Source organism: Schistocerca americana, chromosome 2 (assembly GCF_021461395.2).
Source record: "Schistocerca americana isolate TAMUIC-IGC-003095 chromosome 2, iqSchAmer2.1, whole genome shotgun sequence".
Lineage (NCBI taxonomy): Eukaryota > Metazoa > Arthropoda > Insecta > Orthoptera > Acrididae > Schistocerca > Schistocerca americana.
In genome coordinates this window covers 983,511,231-983,535,815 of record NC_060120.1, presented here as the reverse complement: position 1 = coordinate 983,535,815, position 24,585 = coordinate 983,511,231, and the positions used below count along the sequence as shown (strand labels likewise).

General features: G+C 38.7%; 1 protein-coding gene across 1 annotated transcript in view; it reads right to left on the bottom strand.

Annotated features, from left to right (window-relative positions):
- Positions 1-24,585, bottom strand: part of LOC124596265 (dynein axonemal heavy chain 7) — a 1,038,560-nt gene that overhangs the window by 807,970 nt on the left and 206,005 nt on the right. Inside the window, 2 exon segments of the mRNA XM_047135340.1 lie at positions 386-627; positions 23,731-23,859. Coding sequence (XP_046991296.1) covers positions 386-627; positions 23,731-23,859 — 371 coding nt within the window.

Genomic DNA, 24,585 nt, shown 5'->3' with positions numbered 1-24,585 from the left:
GATTTTCACAACTGAAAGGAACTGTTTTCTGCTGTCTCACAGAAAATGAATTAAAATATGTACTGAACACCTTAGTGTGAAGACTCATTTGAAAATAGATTATTCCAAGATATTTTACCAAAGATAGATATTGCTGCCATTGAAAGTTTTCTATATCATAAAACTCTTTGGTATTGTGTGATATTGTCATCAAATAATTTCTATAACTTAAACTAAACACTTATAAGGAAACCACATTGCAGTGAAAGAGCTAATATCAAAGAAAGAGAAATTTATGATGTACAATGATTGGGAACTTCAGGATGCATTTAAAATATGGTTGCACACATAACAAATGACTGAACACTCTAATGCCTCACTTTTAACAGAAGCATTTAATACTTACTGTTTACACATCTCTTGATAGTAAGATGCCATTTTTGCCAAAATCTGATCTCTCTGTGATCGTGATTGCATAACCAAATTATGTATTAAGCCTTCTCGGTGGATTTCATACATTGACATCGTAACAACATGCATTGTCTTACATGGAATTTGAAGGGAGAGATCATGGAATTTTACAACCATTTCAGTATATTCTTCAAAATCATGTTGAGAAGTTAAGAATTCATCAACTTCTGTTTGTGACTGGAAGAAAAATAAAATTATTGACATCATTTTAGTGGTCTTGGAATAACACATAGCCAGCTGATGAACATACATTGGCTTCAGTGGACAATTACTGAAAAGGAGCAAGCCAGTGGTAAGTTATTGAAATTATCTATTTATTATTATGAAATAAAATTATTATCTTATTTGGCTTTCATTTCACTTCATTTAAGATATACATCCCTTTACTGTACACATGGGGGAAAACTAATCAAACAGAGTGGAAAACATTTTCAATACTTTTGAGCAATACACAAAATAAGTTTTCCAAACTAAGATTACATTTTTAACTGTTCATTCTAAGAAGATTCTTATCATGGTAGTTGAGGTGATTAGGTGTATTGAGTAAAACTGAATGGCTTCAGTCTGTTCTGACAGCTTTCTTGTTGTCTCCAACCTAATTACCTGTGTTAGACTGGTGTATAAGTTCATAACATTATTGTTTTGCTTGTTGGTATTCCAGCTACAATTGATTCATTATCAATTGTCATTTTTTATCTGTAGTTCACTGTTACTATTTGAGTTTACATATTGTATTTTGTCATTTAGATATAGTCAGTGGAGCTGTGGCACTAGAAAATGGAGTGCTAAGTGGAGAAATCAGAACAGTTTTGATATATTCTTCTGTTTGAGTTCAGTAGAGTGGTGACAGGAGTGGAGACAGCCAGAAACATTTGCACATGTTTGGAGATAATGTCACTGGACAGAGCACAGCAAGAGCATGGTTCTCTCATTTTAAAGAGGATTGCCGGCCGGTGTGGCTGAGCGGTTCTAGGTGCTTCAGTCTGGAACCGTGTGACCACTACGGTCGCAGGTTTGAATCCTGCCTCAGGCGTGGATGTGTGTAATGTCCTTAGGTTGGTTAGGTTTAAGTAGTTTTAAGTTCTAGGGTACTGATGACCTCAGATGTTAAGTCCCATAGTGCTCAGAGCCATTTAAAGAGCATTTTTGTGACATTATTGACTCTCTATGTTCAGGAAGACCTCTGGGGTTTAATGGAGATCATTTAAATGCATTAATCCAAAATTATCTGCATCAGTTTATTCAAGGACTAGCAAAAGTAATAAACTGTGACCATTCCACTGTCATGTGACATTTGCTTGCACTGGGGAGATTCAAAACTTGGGTGTAAAGGTACTGCAAATCACAAAACCAAAGTTGGTGGCCATATGTGCATCTCCACTTGCTCATCATTAACTGGTTCATGAACAACACCAACTATTCCTATCCTGTTTCATTACTGCTGATGAGAAATGATATCTTTATGCTAACATAAGGAAAAGAAAGGAATAGTAGAGCCCACACAGAGCAGCAACTGCCTGTGCAAACACCTGAGCACATAAACAAAAGATAATGTTATGTATCTCATGGAACAGTGACAGTGTGGTGTGCTATGAAATGCTTCCCCAAGGTGTAACAATCACTGCTGACATTTTTTGTCAACATTGGAGATGTCTTGCAAACACAGTTCAAGAATGGTGACCGTGATGACTGCATGAAGTGATGCTACTCAATGATAACACATGCCCATATTCTGTTAGACTGACAAAAAACACTATATATGAGTTGGGTTCGAAGCCATTCTACATCCACCTTATTCACCTGTTCTCATGCCCTCAGATTTTCACTTTTTCCTCTCTGTATTAAACAACCTTCAAGGAATACAATGTAAGCTTTCACGGCCGGTATTGTCTTCACTTAAAACATCCGGGCTGATAGGCCATGGTCGAAGTATAAAACTCTCTCCTGATGTTTCGTCTCCAACTGCTGGAGACATCCTCGGAGGTAAAGCAGTTCGCCTCTTTACCTCCGAGTTTGTCTCCTGCAATCGGAGATGAAACGTCAGGAGAGAGTTTTATACTTCGACCACGGCCTATCAGCCTGGAAGTTTTAAGTGAAGAACCTTCAAGGAACTTTATTTCTGCATGAAAATGCACTCTGAACATGGCTTGAAGAGTTCATCGTCTCAAAACTGGGTGATTTCTACAGCCGCGAAATCAAAAAGTTATGCCAACAATGACGGACTGTTGTAAGCAATGAAGCAGAATATATTAATGGTAACTACAAGTCTCTATTATGTGCATCTGTTGTGCTTGTTATACTTATGGATAAACGCTACAAACTTATGGATCAGCCAATAAGTGACAGCAAGGTCAGTGCCTCAGTTTAATCATAGACAAAACTGCACTTTTAGTTAGTGCTCAGATGTTGGATGCAAATGTTACTATTAATCTAGCCCAAATATCCACAGAAGCAGAAAACTTGTTCACTGCTACAGTTCATTAAATTGGGTAATAGGCTGCATGCTACTATCATTAATTAAACACATGCTTGACAGGGTGGCACTAGAACAGAAATGTGGTAACACAATAACAAATAACAAGTAACAAATAAGGGTTATGGTACACACTCTACTTTACTTTCGTTAACAGTTTGATGAATTTCATTTTATCTTGGGTATCTAATACAATAAAATCTAATTAATTTTGCAGTCTATTCTCAGTCTATGATATTGTCACTATGACTGAAAGTAATTGTGTGCAGACTTTCGTTTGATTACATCTATTGCTCCATAAATAGCGATTGCTAAGACAGAACTGTTGTCTTCAAAAAAACAACCCATGAAACTGTGCTCTATAGCATAATGCAGGAAATGCTGGCACAGTAGGAATGGCTGTGCTGCAGGAACTGAACTGAGCTGGCTGCGGGCACTGAAGTGAGAGAGCATCCACAACACGTTATCTTTTCTGCCTGTTGGTGTAATTACCTCAATCTCCACCAGTACTAGGCAAAAGCAAGCTATTCCCTGGTTCACAGTGCTCTTTTTGGTGGCTGGAAACACTATTGGTTGATGAATATGACACTATGATGGATGTGGTGCGGAAGCTAAAGATATTCTCAGTTAATGAGTGCCTTTTGCAGCTGGTGCTTGGACTTGAGAAGGCACAAGGCGATGACCGCCTGTGTGTTGGTGGCCTCTTATGGTTTTCTTGCTTTTCGAGCCAGGTACAAATCAATTACAAATATTCTGTGGAGGATGCCCATTGCATATGATTATAATCACTGAGCAAAGTTAACTTGAACACATAAGCAAAATAGTGGCAATTGGGTGAGGCACATTAGTTCAGCTCGCAAGAATTGTGGAGGTGTTATTACACAGCTGGGCTGTTCTATATATACCACAAGAACCATGTGGTGAGTGCCTAGTGTCATTTAGCTTTTGATTCTGAAAATCCGTAACCTGGAATTGTGTTTAAAATGGATAACCAATGAACAATGTGCAGCATCGCATAACCAGTTCGCAGATGAACTGACATCGGGATCTGTGGCCACACCACCTGGCATTGCTGATGTCATTGCACTCATGAAGACTGAGTTGAGTGCCACACTACAGTTAAGAGACATGGTTGGGCTCATTGTATGGACCACCACTGATGCTGTCACTGCACCAGTGATGGCCAAAATATAGGAGACTCTGGAGATGAATGCAAGCGAGGTCTGTGCTCTGAACAAATCTTTAAAAGAAAAAAGAAAACGACGATAGGGCACAATTGCTTAAACAGAAGCTGAAAGAAAAATCTGACATAGTTGAACAATATCAGAAATGCAATAATCTCAGACTTTTTGGGATTCCTGAACACCAGAGACAATTCTGATGGATGAATTAGTAATCAGTTTTGCCTGAGAGAAGCTACGCCTGCACATGACACTGAATGACATAGACAGAAGTCTAGAATGGGGTGTAAGGCACCAGGATCTTCAAAACCTAGTGCCATAATACTGAAGTTCTTGTCATACAGTAAAAGATATGAAACCTTCAGAATGAAGAACAAACTCATGATGTCAGGTTTGACAATATGCTAGGATATCACTTCTGAAAAACTAAAGATTTTGAACAGCACACTATCAAGATTTGGGCTACAAAATGTGTGGACAAAGGACGGCAGGATAATGGTGAAGACTAAAAGTGGGAAAAGATCAGTCTGCAATGCAGATAAACCCAAATGTCTGTGCCTCAGGAGCTAGAAACATGCCAACTCTTGCTGCCTCTAGTTTGCGTGTTTGCTTTTATCTTCATTTTGTAAAGCTATTTTTTGTAATATTTTCCTTAAAACAGTTTCCTGGTGTCATCATCTTTTGTTTGTTTAGATTTACTTTTAGTACTAATTATAAATTTTCTGTTCAATTTTCATACTTCCACTACCAAAACAGTTTGTTATTCCATTAGTACCTCATTATTCTCACGGTGCTCTCATTCAGATGTTCAATTCACTGCTTTATTTCCATTTTTATTTATCAACTTATCATCATAATGGTATTTTTACTCATCATAGAACTGTCAATAGTACACTCTCTTCATATTCTGTTTATCTTGCTATCAATACTGTTGTGCACAGACTATTGTAACTCTGTTTACCAAGTTTCTCATCCTGTCTACAGGTAGCTGTTCAACAATTGTTGCAAAGCCTGCTGGCCTTGGCCACAAAACCTCTCTTTTCCTTGATGATAACTGCCTCCTTTCTTTCCGGAAACCCCACTCCCCTAACACAAAGTACCCCAGTATGCTTTGTTCCCCCACGCTCACTGGCACAGAGTCTCTAATATCCAGCAGCGATAGCCTCATGAGTTTTGTACAAGAGCACACTAAGATCCATATTGCATACACAAATGTCTAGTCTTTACAGCTCATCTCAATCAATTCCATCAAATATTTCAAGACACAGATGCCTATGTAAGACTTGTATCAGAGACCTGCCTCAAACCAAGTATTCCCACAAGTTCTGTAAATCTAAATGTCTACATTTTTCTAAGACATGACAATTTTAAATGACAAAGAGATGAAGTAGGGGCATAGGTACACTCTGATTTATCATTTACTGTGCTATGCAAACCCAACAGGAACAAAGACAAATAAGTGGAATACACGCTCGTTGGGATAAAATTCCTTAACAGAAAGTGTCAGATACGTATCCTCTACAAACCTGCTAAAGTAGGTGGGTTTGCCTGCTTTGAAACTGCTCTTTCATGTCTCAAATCGACATATGAGCATATAATTATAACTGGTGACACTAAAATAAAATTTCTGTACAACAGTCCTTCCAGCATCAAATTTAAGTGAATGTTTTCTTCTTCAAATGTGTTGCTACTTCAATTTCTCCCAACCATCATATGAACAGCAGTCACACTCTCATAGATATATTTGCAATGAAACCTCAGAGTAATTCATGCCTTTCAAACATTTGCTCCAAGCATGTTGTGAAGACATCACTACTTGCAACCTATATAAGAATTTTTTTTCTTTTTTCTTTCTTGCTTTTTTCTGTTTTCTTGGTTGCACATGAATTTCTGGTGATATAGTATAGTGTTTATTTTGTTCTATAATGTAATGAGTAACTGCTTGTTGAAAATAATAATATTCAATTGATATTATTTCCCTTTGGGACACTTGTAATTCAGTTTTCTTGTCTACTAAATACGTAAAATATTTTGATTCTTTGTTTATCATTTATTGCAATAACTTTGATTGGAATGACTTTGTAAAGTTAAATGTATACTGAGATATTGTACAAGCAGAGCAAGAACGATCAGGATATTGATTGTGAGGATTGAACAGTGTGAGTAGAGCATGTGTGGACTCATGTTGGTACTGAGAAGGAGGAAGGAGATTACAAGTGTGCTGACTATGTCGTGTTGTGCAACAAATGGTATGAACGAAACTGATTAATGATGAGATACATTTCTGCTCCTTCCTGTTCTGGAATGTAAAAACGTTTAAAGCTGACAGAGAAGTTGGACTGTGTAAAACTGGCAAACAAACTGTGTCGCATAACTACAACAATATAGCTATGACCAGACAACATTGTAGTTACAGTATTCTGGAAAGAACTGCGTACTCTGCGACTGTGCCATGTGTATTTTAAATTCTTTTTTATTTTGATGCATGTTCACAATGTTGCTGACTACTGTGTGCATGAACCATTAATTATGCCACAGGCATATAGAAACTGCTTATTATAAATGTGCATGTTACCACCAATAGTGACGAGTTTGCAGTCGCATTATTCGCTTGGTAAACGAACAGGCCACAATTCCGTGATCAAAATAACTTTAAAACCCTCTATTGAACTGTGTTACTTCAGTGTTGTGCATGAGAGACATAATAAATTGCTCATGTAAAGCTGAATTTTGGCAACAACTGCAACAGCATCCAAGTATCCAGTGGCCTGTAATACGCCACTGATGAAATTGTCGCCAAGCAGAAGCTAAAATTCCACATGAGATAATCCATCTGTAGCATCTACACCTGACAGAGCTGATTTCAACATTCTGTCTGCAATGATAAGCTGCCGACGACATTGCACGCCACTGCCTGCATTGTAACAGGCTTTAGCTCCTGCCAAAGGCTAAAACAACTATTAAAATTGTAAATTTTCTTTTTGGAACTTGTTCAAAGAAACTAATCTAAATTAGCTTCTTATTTGAAATAAATGGCACATTAGTGAAATTTTTAAATTAATGTAGACATTGTTGACCTCCATTACTGTAGTTGTTTCTTATCTTATGCCTACTTCTTTCATTCATATTTTAGTGCTGCTGCCACTGCTTGCTTTTGGCAAGTGTGAAACACATTTGCACTGTAAATTTCAGTGAATGAATTTAATGTGCAATTATTTAGGCATCGCATTTGTTCAAAGTGTGGCATCCACCATTAAGGTGAATGCAACAGCCAATGGCAGCAGAGCTGCTTCCACTTGACTGGTGCAATATACGCACATGCGAGTAAACATAGTAACAAGTGTCAGACTGAGCACTGTGTGTTCACTTAGAAGTAAATGTTCTATTGCCACATCATCATAGCCATACATGCATGCAGTTGTACCACATTTAACTGTGCATGCAGAACTAAATGTTAGACAAAACGGTCAAATGTTTGTTAGTAGAAATCAGAGAGTGTTTCTTTTCACACCACACCAGATTTGCAATGAGCAGGATTGACTCAGTGTTTTATGGTAGTTTGGTGAAATTTAGTGGCAGGGCTAAGTCACAATCACTACATATGGCTCGATTCATTACTGAACTAGATAACATGGCAGATTAGGTCTTAATTTTGTTAGCCATGTGTAGCTGGATCACTACAATGTCCACAACTGACATAATTTTCAGGACATACTTGCTAGAATGTCCCAGAAAGAAACTGCAACTGACTACATATTGAGACTTCAAACACATTAATTTACCAGAACCGGCAAATGAGGTGCAAGAAATAGTTTGCAGAGCATTTTCTATTCCCTTCTAAGACATAAAAAGAAACCCTCATGGATTTTCTTACAAACTTGCTCAGTTACATGACAAATATGCTCCCATAAAGAGCTGAACAATAAGAAGGAAACTTGCATCTAGGCTAACTGTTTTAACAGTTCAAGAATCTCAGAGATGATGCTTATTGGACATACAAACTACATGCCACTCACGGAAACCATATCATTTACAAGCAGAAGCGCAACACAATCAGTCAAGTTCTGAGAAATGCAGAAATTAGGCATGCCCACACATTAACAGACAACAGAGGCAGACCAGCTGTCATATGGAAAACCATGCATGGTCTTGGTACAGGGAAAGTAAAAGCTGAAGCTGATCCCATTGTCCCAGCTGAAGAACTGAACCAGTACTTTACATACCATACAACCACAATCAAACCACAAATGAAACAGGGACTCATTGATCACTTCTTGGGAGTGAACAATTGTAACCACAAAGAAGTCTACCTAAGGCTTGTTACTTGCAGTACCTTCAAAAATGCTATCACGAGTATCAGTCAGTACCTGCTGCACACAATGGTATCATGATCCAAATTGACCCACTATGCTCACTATAACAGATATCTTCAGCCACTCCTTAACCACAAGTGTTTTCCCTGAGGACTGGAATCAGGGACTAGTTAACTCATTACCTATAAAGTACATTGGGACAGTGCCCTATGGTTACTGATCTATTGGTGTTCATCCTGCACTGTCCAAGGCCTTAGAATACATAGACCATGCCCAACTTACAATCTGTCTAAATAAAAACTAGTTACTAGATGAGTACCAATCAGATTTCCATAAACATCACAGCAGAACATCTGCCTTAATAAATGTAACAGATGATGTGACGCTTGTCATGGACGCACAAGAAGAAACTATCATGTGCTTCTTAGACTTCAGCAAAGCCACTGACATTGCCACCTTTGAAATTTTACTTGCCAAATTAAGCAGCCTAATTTCTCACCAAGTGCAGTGCAATGGTTTCCCAAATACCTAACATCTTGCCAGCAGTGGGTCATGTCCAGCGTCATAAAGTCACAATGCAGGCATTTAGTTTCAGGCATCCCACATGGTTCAGTATTAGGTCCTGTACTATTTTCATTTTATATAAATGATGCACCATCGGTTTTGTTCTGGTGCTAATACCACGTATACACTGATGATGTCCAGTTGTATCTAAGTCCAAAACCAATAAACCTGACAACTGGTATTGAAAATCTAAATACCAACCAACCCATGTGCAGTTTCAAAATGGGCACACAATACAGGGTTGAAGCCTAACCCATACAAAACCCAAGCAGTACTAGTTGGTCATTCTAGGCTCACTAGCCTAAAATTTTGGGACTCTTACCATCTTTAACCTGAAATGGGCAAATATCAACTCCTCTCCTTCAGCAAACACTCCAGGAGTAGTAATAGATTAAAATCTTAGGTGGACTGAGCAAGAAATTGCAATACACAAGAATGCATCAGCATCTCTCCATGCCCTACAAAAATATAAAAAGCTCATCTCTCTTGACATGGAAAAGAAAGTTGTACAAACACTTATACTTCCAATTATCGATGTTACCCTGTAAGGACTTTCTAGGAAAGCTCATATGCCTGGAACTTGTTATGAATGCCTGCATACATTATATCAAACAATTGAAAATCCAGGGTGGAATGTAACAATACTGTGAAAAGGAAAGTTGCCACTCACTATATAGCAGAGATGCTGAGTTGCAGATATGCACAACAAAAAGACTGTCGTCACAAACATAGCTTTCACCCAGTAAGGTCTTCGTCAAAATTAGACGACACACACACACACACATCGACGCTCATGCAAATCCGAAGTGTGGCCTCAGTTGCCTGAGACTACAGTCATTTGTGGGTGAGTTGTGTTTGCATGAGTGTGTATATGTTTTTGTCGGCTAATTTTGATGAAGGCCTTACTAGCCAAAAGCTATATTTGTGACAATCTTTTTGTTGTGCCTATCTGCGACTCAGCATTTCTGCTATATGGTGAGTAGCAACTTTCATTTTCACAGTATTGTGTACATTATATCAGTGATGTCATCTTTTTAGTCATATTTCACCATCATATGCACAGTTATCCTGGCTGCATGCAGACAAGGACAAGGATTTCCACACACTCTGTCTGCTCTACTGTCTTATCTATGAACAGTGTCCCTCATATCAATCTTCAACCTTAACCCTCTTGTCTGAACAACATGGTAGAAATAACCCATTCCATCACAGCACACAGATTCTCCCTAGCTGACCTTACAATTTGCCACATCCCTCAAAACTGTATACCAACCCTCCACCAAATCCAGAGCAAAAAAAATTCTGAAACCCTGTTGTTAACCTTCCCACCTAAATCCTCAGCCCAAAGAAGTTTCAGTCCTATCCAAAGGCCTCACCTTCAGCCCTACACCCAAATTTAACCTAGCTGGACTTGTCAAAGACCTACTCTACTTCTCCCAATCCGTGCTATGGAAACACTTCTTTGCCACCAGTCCCACGAACCAAAGCCAATATAATCCCAACACTGAACCCTACCTCTCCCAGATCATATCACCATCCAATCACGATCCCATCACGATTCCCCCCCACCCCCCACCCCCACTACCACTGATATCTAAACATTCTCTGATCACCTTCCAGGAATTCTTTACCTCCATCTTGGCCTGATCATCCTTCCCCCAGGCCCCATCCTAAGAACACAAATCTTTCAGCAGAAGAAAGGACAGCCATACATGTCTCAAAACAGATCGTCATCCAATCATTCTACCAGCAGAGAAAGGTTCCACCACTGTCATTATGAATCACAATGACTACCTGGCAGAAGACCTTTGGTAAATGTCTGACTCCTCCATCTATGAACTCTGTCAGAGTGATCCCATCGCAGAAGCTCAACATAGCCTCCACTCCCTGCACAAAGCCTTACGCCATTCCCAGAACCTCTCACCCGAATTCATTTTCCTCCTCACTGCCATTACACTCTGCACACCCACCTTCACATGCTCCCCAAAATTCTGGGTGCCCCATTGCAGGTAGTTATTGTTGCCCCAATGAAAGAATTTCAGTTCTCACTGACCAACATCTTTAACCAGCTGCCCAAAATCTAGTTCTCACATTAAAGATACCAACCAATTCCTTCACTGACTCTCCACCATCCCCACTCCTTTACCTCCTGGGTGACACTTATCACTTTAATACCACTTCCCTATACACCAACATCCCTCATGCAAATAGTCTTATTGCTAATGAACACTACCTCTACCAATGTGCTTCAGACTCCAAACCCACTATCTCATTCCGCACACACCCTACTAATTCTATCCTAACTACTTCTCCTTTGACAGGAAGGTATACCAACAAATCTGCGTTACAGCTATGGACACCCACATGGCATCCTGCTATGTCAACCTGTTTATCGCACATCTAGAGGAAGCCTTCGTAACCCCCCAAAACCCTGGTCTGGTTCCAGTTCATTGATGACATCTTCATGATCTGGACTCAGGGCCAAGACACCCTATCCTTACTACACCGGTCAACATAGGCCTACATGTGACTGTGGAACTGAGTGCAACGGTCTTGAAACTGCATTTGAAATGTGCAACACTGGACTCAAAATAAGTGTGAGGGAAGAACTGCAAAGTGATTTAAGTAAAGCTAGACAATATGCAGAAATGCTGAAAAGTTTGATCGACTATATGGACCTTCCCACAGATACGCAAACAGGCAAACGAGAGTGTGTATATACTAGGCCTAAGAAAATCTCTCGATCTGTCTTAAATACCAATGTTTTTCGTGTTCCACTAATGAATAAATACGATGTTCTAAGTGCAGACAGCTCAGAATCACGGACAAAAAATCTCAGTGTAACAGGTAACTGCTCGGAAAGATCTGTTGAACAAAAAATTGCCAGCAGAAACACGTTACCATCGAATACTATTAAACGAAAAAATCGTGTGAGAGCAACTTGTAATAAAACTGAACACAAGACAAAAAAGGAAACAGAGAAGAAGAAGGAAGAAATATACATATTATCGACGAGTCATGGCAAGGGACTGGCTACAATCATGTCTGATATGCAGTCCGAATATAAAGTGATTGGAATTTCGAAACCTGGTGCTCCTCTACGAGAAGTGCTGAAAAACTGTGAAAGTTCCGTGAAAAGCGACGTCAACTGTGTCATAATTGGAGGGGGAAACGATGTCTATAAAAATGAAAGCAGCCTTGCTGTAAGAACACTGAAAGAATCGCTAGGAAAAATTTCACAGGCGAAGGTATTTGTTGTAAACATTCCCTACAGACACGACTTAACGGAGGACTCGTGTGTAAACAAAGAAATCATCGCGACAAATCAGAAATTCAGGAAGATTTGTAGCGGTTTTGTGCACACAACTTTCATTGAAGCAACGAGTTCAGTAAGAGAGCATTTTACTAGACATGGACTGCACAGAAACAACCTAGGCAAGAAAGTGCTGGCAAAAGAAATTCTCCAGGTGATAAAGACAGCAGGAGTGGGTGCCTATGTAAAAATAGCACTACCTGCAACAGGTTTTCTTCCAATGACAACAGAAAAGAAAAGTGCACCAACAGCATATGAGGAAGAAACATGTGCAGATACACCCTATGATGAAAAAATTACAACTGTGCAAACATGTAAAGCGTCACAGTCACCAGTGGCATTATCAGTAGCAGCAGTGGAAAAGGAAGTAACAGTAGCATCAACAGCAGAAGTTTCACCAGCAACAGTAACTATAGTGCCTCTAAAAGGAGAAATGAGAATTGCAGCAGAAGAAGCAGCATCAAGTGTTACGTGTAGACGGAAAACAGCACCTCCTGTCCGTCTAAATGATTTTTTAGTGGAAGGCAGCAGGATGAAGCAGCCCAGGAGATAAGTAGTGTAACAAATTTCACAACACCTCACCAAAACATTCAATCTAAAATAAACAACAATTATGATCTTAAAATTTGCTATCTGAATGTTCAAGGACTAATAGATAAAGAATTTATTGTAAACAGTTTTGGACTAGATAACAAATTTGATATTTTCTGTCTGAGTGAACATTGGGTTACTGAGAGTGTACTTACAGTTGTCAAACTTGATAACTATAATGTAGCAAATAGTTACTGTAGAAAACTGCATATAAGAGGTGGTGTGGCAATATATATTAATCAGTCATTCAGCTGCTCCATTGTTAAGTTGGACCTAGATTATTTATGTGAGGAACAGAACTTTGAAGCCACTGGTATAGTTATGGACAGTCTTAAGTTAGTAATAGTATCCCTTTACAGGTCACCTAAGGGTATCATCAATGTATTTCTAGAAAAATTGGACATGCTGTTAGATGTACTAAGAGGGACCAGATGGTTGCATTATGACATAGTAATTGGTGGAGATCTGAATGCAGATTTTGATATAACAACACATAAACGTACTGTGACTGAGTTGAAAAACCTTTTAAGACAGTGCAATTTGCACTCAATCAATAACAGGCCCACAAGAGATAAAGCATGTCTTGACAATATTTTTGTCAACTTTAAAACTACAGAAGAATCATGTGCTGTTACAGCGTTTCCATTTTCAGATCATGACTCTGTATCTTTAAACTATACAAGTAGGTTCTGTATTGATAATAGTAATATTCCTAAGCCTGTCCCAAAAGTTAATCACCAGGCCTGTCACAGATGACAAAATTGTTCAGCTCTGTAAGTCCCTTGCTGAGAGAGACTGGTTCAACCAATGTCATGGTGACACAAGTTATAGTCTTAGTGCTGATTTGTCAGGGAAACTATTATTTGAGAGATTTTTTAAAACATTTCTGACACAATTTAATGACAATATCCCCATAAAGAAATGCAAATTAACTGACAAAGGCTTTACAAACAGGGCTACAAACAGACAAAATTCATGGTTCACTAAACAATTATCAAGTATGAAAAACCAAGTTATGGTGTTGCACAATATATGTAGCAATCAGAAAACAGAACATGCCAGATTAGCCTATATAAAATGCAGGAATGAGTATAAAAAAGCCATCGTGGAAGCCAAAAAAGCACATAATTTCAATACCATTGATAATTCTACAAATAAGTGCAAAGCTGCATGGAAATTAATAAATGGTGTTGCTAAAGATGTAAGAAGCAAAAAAATTAATATAAGTCCCCAAAAATTCAATGATTTCTTTATTAAATCTGTTGAAAATGTAGGAAATACTATAATCAAACCTGATATCAATTCATCAGAGTTACTTTCTAAAAATGTTTGCAGAACACCAACAGACACAGGTACGTTTATGTTCTCCGAGGTCTCACCTAGTCATGTCCTAAGCATTGTAAAACGGATGAAATCTTCAGACAGTGTAGATATATACGACATATCCTGTAATTTACTAAAGAAAGTAATAGACCATATTGTGTACCCCTTAACATTCTGTATAAATAAATGCATATCTGAAGGATATTTTCCCAAAGAACTCAAAGTGGCTAGGGTAATTCCAATATATAAAAAGGGAGATATGGACTCATCTTGCAGTTACAGACCAATCTCCATAGTCCCAGCTTTTTCTAAAATACTGGAATGTGTAATTTACCAACAGCTATCTGTCTATTTTGAAAAATTAGGAATAATTAGTGAATCTCAGTATGGTTTTAGGAAAAAGTTGTCTACTGTGGATGCTATAGACTTTGTAGTCAAATACTTACATCAAGTGTTTGAGGATAAGGGCTATGCTCAACTCACATTTTGTGATCTAAGCAAAGCTTTTGACTGTGTAAAGCATAAGTCACTCCTAGAAAAACTGGAATTCTATGGCATTAGACATAACAGCCTTAAATCAATAAAATCATATCTTCAGAATCGTAAGCAAGTTGTTTGTGTAGGGAGAGAAACGTCGAGTATAGAGCAAGTCAACGTAGGTGTTCTGCAGGGATCTGTGCTGGGCCCCTTTTTGTTCCTGATAATGATAAATGATCTGCCGTCATTTATCAAGTCCACCACTGTGTTGTATGCAGATGATACAACATTTCTTCATGCTAGTGAGGATTTCAATAGCCTTAAAACTTGTGCAGCAAAGACAATTGACCAAGCATCCTATTGGTTCAAGGCAAATGGATTCCTGCTGAATGAAAACAAAACACAGCAGATGGTCTGTAGTCTTAGAGACAAGCTTCTGTCAGACGATCCAAGTTATGTCAAATTTTTGGGGGTATACATTGATGATAAATTAACTTGGGGTCAACATGTACAATATATTAGTGGTAAATTGTCTAGAGTTATTTACCTGTTAAGGCGACTTATGGATTGTGTTCCTGAAAAATATGTTAGAACATCCTATTTTTCATTCTTTCAGAGTATAATAACATATGGAATTATTTTGTGGGGGAACTCTAGCTTCGTACATGACATATTAATACTGCAAAAAAAAGCTATTAGGATAATTACTGGTTCTGCATATAAGGCACACTGTAAACCATTGTTCTGTGAACAGAAAATCATGACTGTTATAAACTTGTACATATACTATGTTCTAATTTATACGAAGAAGAAATTACCAGAAACAAAAACCAGAGAAAATGTACACAGCCACAATACAAGAAGGAATAGGTGCATCTATATTCCTTACCACAGGTTGTCAAAGTCACTCAACAGCTACGAAATCATGGGGTACAAATTATTTAATAAACTTCCTCAATCTGTTCAAGAATTACCTGAACAATTATTCAAACAAACAATTCATGACTGGCTAGTCCTCCACCCATTCTATGACATAAGAGAATTTATCAACTGTAATATAATACTATAATGTTAACAAGAAACCTGTTGTTTCTTTCAAACTATTAATTGTATTTTAGTATGTATATGACGTTGTCTATTGCTGTAATGGCCGAATGACAATAAAATTATTATTATTATTATCTTCACTTTCTCAGACGTTAAGTCCGGTTGAAAATGGAGTGACGCAGACCTTGATCAAGCGTCACTTCCTTTTAACTGTACGGTATGTGTTATATTGCATTTAGGAACTTTCGGGTAATTGAACATGTATCAATAATTACGGATTTCTGTAGTTGTATATATATGTTTGGATGTAGGTGTATTGCATTGATGTACTGGTGGATATTGTGTGGTATGACTCCTGTAGTTGATAGTATAATTGGTATGATGTCAACTTTATCCTGATGCCACATGTCTTTGACTTCCTCAGCCAGTTGGATGTATTTTTCAATTTTTTCTCCTGTTTTCTTTTGCATATTTGTTGTATTGGGTATGGATATTTCGATTAGTTGTGTTAATTTCTTCTTTTTATTGGTGAGTATGATGTCAGGTTTGTTATGTGGCGTTGTTTTATCTGTTCTAATGGTTCTGTTCCAGTATAATTTGTATTCATCATTCTCCAGTATATTTTGTGGTGTATACTTGTATGTAGGAACGTGTTGTTTTAAAAGTTTATGTTGTAAGGCAAGCTGTTGATGTATTATTTTTGCGACATTGTCATGTCTTCTGGGGTATTCTATATTTGCTAGTATTGTACATCCGCTTGTGATGTGATCTACTGTTTCTATTTGTTGTTTACAAAGTCTGCATTTATCCGTTGTGGTATTGGGATCTTTAATAATATGCTTGCTGTAATACCTGGTGTTTATTGTTTGATCCTGTATTGCAATCATGAATCCTTCTGTCTCACTGTATATATTGCCTTTTCTTAGCCATGTGTTGGATGCGTCTTGATCGATGTGTGGCTGTGTTAGATGATACGGGTGCTTGCCATGAAGTGTTTTCTTTTTCCAATTTACTTTCTTCGTATCTGTTGATGTTATGTGATCTAAAGGGTTGTAGAAGTGGTTATGAAATTGCAGTGGTGTAGCCGATGTATTTATATGAGTGATTGCCTTGTGTATTTTGCTTGTTTCTGCTCGTTCTAGAAAGAATTTTCTTAAATTGTCTGCCTGTCCATAATGTAGGTTTATTATTATTATTATTATTATTATTATTTTACAATCTCAACACCTTCTCACCCACCCGCTTCACCTGGACCCCCAACACTTGCGCTGCCTTCCTGGACTTTGACCTTCTCCTCTCTGATGTCTCTCTCCACACCTCTGTCCACATTAAATCCACCAATCATCAATACTACCCGCAATTTGACAGCCGCCATCCCTTCTACACCAAAAAATCCCTTGCATATAGCTTGGCCACCCGGGGACAGCATACTTGCAGTGACAGAAACTTCCTTGCCCAGGTCTTACAAAGCCCTTCACAGATAGGCTCTATTACCCAGATCTAGTCCACAAGCAGATTTCTCATGACATCTTCACACATCCCCAATCCTCTCACAAACCCAAAGGACCAGCTACAAAGAAGTGTCCCCATCATCACCCACTACCTCCTCAGACTGGAAGCATAGAACCACATCCTCCATCAGGGCTTTGATTATCTATCATCATGCCCTGTAATGAGGAACATGCTTCTCAAGATCCTTCCCACCTCTTCTAAAGTAGTGATCCATCATGCACTCAACTTCCTGGGCATCCTAGTCCGTCTCTATGCCACTCCCAAACTCATCCCCTTCTTACAGGAATCGTAGCCCTCTGGAATATCCATGTGCAAGACCTGCCCAATCCAACCACTCAGCATTTCATATTCCAGTCCTATCACAGGCTTATTCCACCCGACCAGACATCAGACCACCTGTGAAAACAGCTTTGGCACATACCAGCTCTGCTCCTATCACTGCACAGCTTTTTATACTGGTATGACTACCAACCAGCAGAATGAATGAACAATGCCAAAGTATGGCCAAGATCGAATAGAACATCCTGTGGCACAACTGCCAGCTGAATATAACATGCTTTAGTTTAATTGCTGTTTCATAACCTGCACCATATGGATCCTCCTCTCCGCCACCACCTTTTCTGAATTTCGTAGATGGGAGTTATCCTCACAACACATTCTCTGCTCTCAAAATTATTCCAGTCTCAACCCATGATAACCTACTCTTTCCACACCCTACACACAATGGTTTCCGCCACATCTGTCCTACGATCTTCTCTCAATTAGTGTCTCCTCACCCTCATTGGGCTTGCTCCGTGTCAATGCACCCACCTGTCATTTCCCCTCCCTGCTCCTCTCTTTTTCCGCTCCTCTCCTACCCAACAGCCTGGAGTTTATAAAAAGATGACATTAAAGACAAGAGAGTCCCAATAGCACTAACAGGGGAAATAGGTCAACAGCTGCTTTAAGTAATCAATCTAGATGTGTTTATTGCTGGCAATATTTTCGGTCATGTATTAAATATTCCCTTTGTAGACAGCAGTGTGTATGGTGTGTACAGAATTTAGCCACTTCCTGTTGAAGCAGATGCAAGGAAATAGTTATTTACATGTATATCACCAGAAAAGGAAATACTGTTAATAGATGCAAAAAGACAATATGTAATGCTGAGTAATGGTCAAGTCATTGATTGTGAAAACAGACGTTTGTCCTTTTTGTCTACCTATGATCACCAGATGTGTGAAGCAAGGATGTTACAGTCTGTTGTGAAGATACTCAAAGATTATTTATGTTACTAAATGAAAGTGTTTGGACACAAATAAGGGGTAATGACTGATTATTTTCTGCACAAAAAGATGAAGGTCTTACAGTGTTACATGGTGATAATGAAGCCACTGATGTAGCTGTTGATGGTAAAGCAAATTGAAATTTTTGGATAAATGTAGTGGTCGTGGTGCTCAAATACTGATAAAATCAAAACATATTATTAGAACAAACATAACAACTAAGAATATAGTTCTGATTTTGAATATGAATACAGACTGTTGTATTGTTAATCAAGAAAAAAGGAATATAACAAAACTTATTTATTATAGTGGTTTACATATTTGTGGACAATGTACATGTTGTAGAGATTGCTTTTGCTCCATGTGTAGAACTGTGGGTGATGACAGCTCCAAGAAAATATGTGTGCAGAATAATACAGAAATCAGTATGCCGTTAAATAATTGGTCAGGTACCAGTCTGCTCAGAGATTTAGGAAAAGGTGAAGGAGTTATATTTCAGAGAATGCCCATTAGATATGAAGGTAGAGAAAGTGGTAATGTAATGTATCAAAGAAGTTTTGTACCAATGAGATATTTGGATGATGTAGAGAGGAGATGGATGTGAATGCTGATGTTAAAAACAGATAAAAGATAACCTGAAAAGCTAAAGTGTTAGTAAAACTAAAAGAATATACTTGTGTTGTGATCATAATGAAAGTGCAGCCAAAATGATATTGTTGTGCAATATTGATATAGATCATGATATGATAAGAGCTGCTTTCTACAAATGCATAGATTACAAGGAATATTCATGATAAAATGATAATATTGTGACCTTGACAAAAAGGGATCATGACATATTCTTTACAAAAGAGTTTGATTTGATTTGATTGGTGCAAATACACTGTCCAGTCCAAATTAATGCGACCACTTGTGAAAAACCTGAATAACAACCACCTTTCACAGCATAGGCCACAGTGAGGCAAGCAGGATGAGAGGCAGTGAGGTTCTCGAAAGAACTGACAAGGATGTGAAGCCACACTGACTCTATTGCAGGCTGAGGACCGATGGTGCAAACAGCCGGGTTGAGCTGGTCCCACAGATTCTCAATTGGGTTTAAATCCAGGCAGTTTGGTGACCAGGGGAATAGAGTAAACTCACCCTTGCGCTTTTCAGACCACACATATACACTGTGAGCTGTCTGACATGTTGCACTGTCCTGCTGGTAGATGCCATTGTGCTGAGGAAAAACAAACTGTATGTAGGGATCAACACGGTCCCCAAGGATAACTGCATACTTCAGTTGATCCATTGCACCTCTCAGAATGGGAAGATAACCCAGGGAGTGCCACAAAAATATTCCCCAGACTATAATGCTCCCTCCTCCAGCCTGGAACCTACTAACAGTTATTGCAGGGCACTTGGTTTAAGATGTTTCACACTGATGGAGCACAAAAAGTGATCCATATGAAAAGACTACCTTTTGCATTCAGTTGATGTCCAACTGCAGTATTGGCATGTAAATTCCAGCCTTCATTGCTGATGAACAGTAGTCAGCATGAGTTTATGAATCAGGCACTTGCTGTTGAGGCATTTATGCAACAACATTTGATATGCAACAACATTTGCTGAGAAGATACTGTTGGTAGCTCCTTGGTTCATCTGGACAATCAGCTGCTCAATAGTTGCATGTCTATTTGCCTCTACACATCTCCGCAGCCATCATTCACCCCTGTCATCTATGGTTCATGGTGCATGACAGTTGCCTCAGTGCCAGTTTTGGTTAGTTACATTTTGCCATCCACATATCCTTTAATCACAGTAGCACACTGACAGTTTACAAATTTAGCCATTTTGGAAATGCTTCCGCCCTTGGCCCATAAGCCATGATTGTACCTTTTGGATGACAAATAAATCAAAATAAATCACTCCATTTCCACCTTATGACAATGACTACAGTTTTCCACATACCCCCTGCCCCGACACACTTCATATATACATTCCACTGCTAGTGCTGACACCTGCTTTCTGTGACTGATTATTGCATGTTGACACCAAAAATAGGTGGTGGTCACTTTCATGTGACTGGACTGTGTGTCAGTACTATACACTGTCTATTCATAAAGTGTTTACGATAAAATGGTAATGTACGTTTCCATTTATAAGTAGATGATAATGATGTGTGCATGGTAAATGAGTTGGTTTGTGCAAATATATGCACTCTAAAGAAATTGTTTAATATATGATGAAGAGTTATTACTGCTGTGTGCAGATACAAGCACTGCAAGAGAGTATCTGTAATTCAAAGTGATAAAATTATTCTGGATAGCATATGCTGATAGCGACATATCATTGACAGTGCATTTGTTCTGTAATCTTACATACTTTGATTGTCATAAAAAGAGCTGCACCCAGAAGGACCCAACTGATCCACCGCAAACTGAATGGGTATGTTGTATACCATCAGTAATATCAATGATTACTTCTACATTTGGGGAGCATGGGTGGAGCTGCGACACTATGCCCACCATCTGATAGAGCAGAGCCCCTCAAATGGGCTTGCTTGTCAGTATGACAGCATGTAGCATCCCTAGTGCATCACCTGAACCTGAACATGCACAATACTCAGGTGACATGTTCTACAGTAGTTTGCCCACCTAGATGATTTTGAGAGGGGCTGCATCATGGGGCTGCAAGAGGCTGAGTGGTACTATTATCTTATTGTATGCCACATTAGTTACAAACCATCACTGCCCATTGTTGGTGGCAATGGATACAGAAAGGCAAGCATGCACTACTTATCAGATCTCGACTCTCAGTGCTCTAAGATGGTTTGAATATGAAACACAAAATTTCTTGGGATGCCCATATTGCTCAATTTTTGTGTTAAAATTTCAGCATTAAGATATGCAATCTTAATGTCAATAAATACCACCATTATATGATGCCTATTGTTGAATATCTGAAGAATTTCAGAGTGCAGAATAACAAAGCTGCCTATGGTTTCTTTACCCTTCTGAAATTCACACTGGTTTCGAAAAGTAAATCCATAGATTTGAGGCACGGCACCACTCTAAATGGACCTTAACAAGTCTTTCAAGCATTTTTCTGATACATCAGGATAGTCATGTTTGTCAACAATCTTCATACGGAAAACTGTTTAAGCAGCGTTCCACACACTGACAACGATACATTTTACACTTTCACAAGAAAAGATAAGCTACTGCATACTGTTAGCAGTTGAATGTGCTAATCTTGCATATTGAGATAACATTATCCACCATTTCTTTCAAAGATGGTATACAAGTTGTCAGACAACTTACAGGCTGTTATACACACATCAAAGAAAGTTTTGCATTACCCCAGTTCCCAGAACTCCTGAAGATAGATGTTGACTGTGGATATAGTATCACAGGCACAGTCCCTTTGACTGTTCAGAGATATCACTAAACCTGTCCAAATATGTAAACAACCATGCATGAGCAGTGCCTATTAGATGGAGGGGGTCCAACAGCCGGTCAGTTCCAGCCATTCCTCCAGGAAGGTGGTACATGGCTCATGTTGTCTTTAGTTCAATCATGCCTAGACGGTCAATACCATACTTTGATCATGTCTGCATTCTTACTTTGCATCAGAAAGGGCTCTCAACAAGGGAAGTGTCCAGGCGTCTCAGAGTGAACCGAAGCGATGTTGTTCAGACATGGAGGACATACAGAGAGACAGGAACTGTCGATGACGTGCCTCACTCAGGCTGCCCAAGGGCTACTACTGCAGTGGATGACCACTACCTATGGGTTAAGGCTCAGAGGAACCCTGACAGCAGTGCCACCATGTTGAATAATGCTTTTTGTGCAGCCACAGGATGTCATGTTACAACTCAAACGGTGCGCAATAGGCTGCATGATGCGCAACTTCACTCCCAATGTCCATGGCGAGATCCATCTTTGCAACCATGACACCATGCAGTGTGGTACAGATGGGCCCAATAACATGCTGAATGGACTGCTCAGTATTGGCATCACATTCTCTTCATGATGAGTGTCGCATATGCCTTCAACCAGACAATCGTTGGAGACATGTTTGAAGGCAACCCAGTCAGGCTGAATGCCTTAGACACACTGTCCAGGGAGTGCAGAAAGGTGGAGGTTCTTTGCTGTTTTGGGGTGGCATTATGTGGGGCCAATGTATGCTGCTGGTGGTCATGGAAGGTGCCGTAATGGGTGTACAATACATGAATGCCATTCTCTGACTGATAGTGCAACCATACCAGCAGCATACTGGTGAGGCATTTATCTTCATGGATGACAATTCAAGCCCCCATCATGCACATCTTGTGAATGACTTCCTTCAGGATAACAACATCACTCGACTAGAGTGGCCAGCATGTTCTCCAGACAGGGACCCAATTGAACATGCCTGGGATGGATTGAAAAGGGCTGTTTATGGATGACATGACCCAGCAACAACTCTGAGGATCTATGCCGAATCGCCACTGAGGAGTGGGACAATCTGGACTAACAGTGCCTTGATGAACTTGTGGATAGTATGCCACAACGAATACAGGCATACATCAATCAAAGAGGACATGCTACTGGGTATTAGAGATACCGGTGTGTCCAGTAATCTGGACCACCACTTCAGAAGGTCTTGCTGTATGGTGGTACAACATGCAATGTGTGGTTTTCAAGTGCAATGAAAAGGGCAGAAATTATGTTTATGTTAATCTCTATTCCAGTTTTCTGTACAAGTTTCAGAACTCTCAGAACCAAGGTGATGCATAACTTTTTTTGATGTGTGCAGTTAGGTAACGTATAGTAAGACCAGACATATCTGACAGATGAAAAACAACATCCTTTTCCAAATTTTCTCCCTGGTGATCTGAAGTACAATATCAATAAGTGTAATGGAATAAGTAATTGACACATAAATCTTTTTCATTTAGCCATGGAATTTATAATTCCTAGTAGAACAAAAGAGATACAACTTAGTAATCTACAATTTCTGGTAGAATAATAGGACTATGGCATGCTCTAGTACATTCATTTGATATACTATTAATATTTGCCATTTTAGTCTAAATTTGAAATCTAAAGTCATACCTTGCAGCAATAAATTTAACAATTCATTTGAAAATGCAATGAAAATACATGATTCAATCTTTTACATCAAGCTCTCCAGTGTAGTGTAACAGACTGGTTACAATTACCGAAGTTAACATTTAAAGTAAGAATTAATAATTTACCTCTCCATTTAGAAGATGTATGTAGTCATCAAAGTCTGAGACTCTCATTTCTGGACCTATTCTCTCATCTTCTAATGTATTCGCAATAGCACTCTTCGCTTTCTGCATGTAATCCTCAGGAATTACTGGCTGCAACAAGAGAATAAAAATGTATGAACATAATTTGCTAAAGGATGAAGTACTTGAGCATATCAAGAGTTCTCACACAAATTGTTAAATGGAGTGACTGTAACAATAATGTCAGGAGCACTACAAATTCACAACTGATCAGGTTACAGAGAAAAATTTTAAGAAAATCAGAATATTATTAGAAGAATATGACCAACATTATTAAATTATATGGTAAAGAAGGAAGGAAGATTAAGGTTTAATGTCCCATCAACAACAAAACCAATAGAGGTGGAAATAATGTACATTTCAAAGAGTGCCAAATTATTTTAAATGTTTGCAAAATGCAAAAACATGGTATCCTATGGCTGCATTATCAGTGAGTCACAATTGTAATCAGTCAACTCAACAAATACAAGGGAGTAATAATTTGTAGCAGGTCACAGATAAAGCAGGTGGCAGACTTCTGTTTCCCGGCAGGGTACTGGGAAAATGCAGTGAGTTCAAAAGAGTTTGCTTACAAAACACTCACTTGGCCCATACTAGAATATTGCTTAAGTGTATGGGACCCATAATAAATAGAGCGAAGAGGAGGTATTGAAAATATATGAAGGTTTGTGTTTAATATGCCTCAGATGACTAGAATGATCCCAATTGTGAAAAACAAATTCTTATTTGTTTGCCAAATGCAAGAAACACCACAGCTGCCTAAATTCATTGCCAGATTAGTGAAGTCTATGGAGAAAC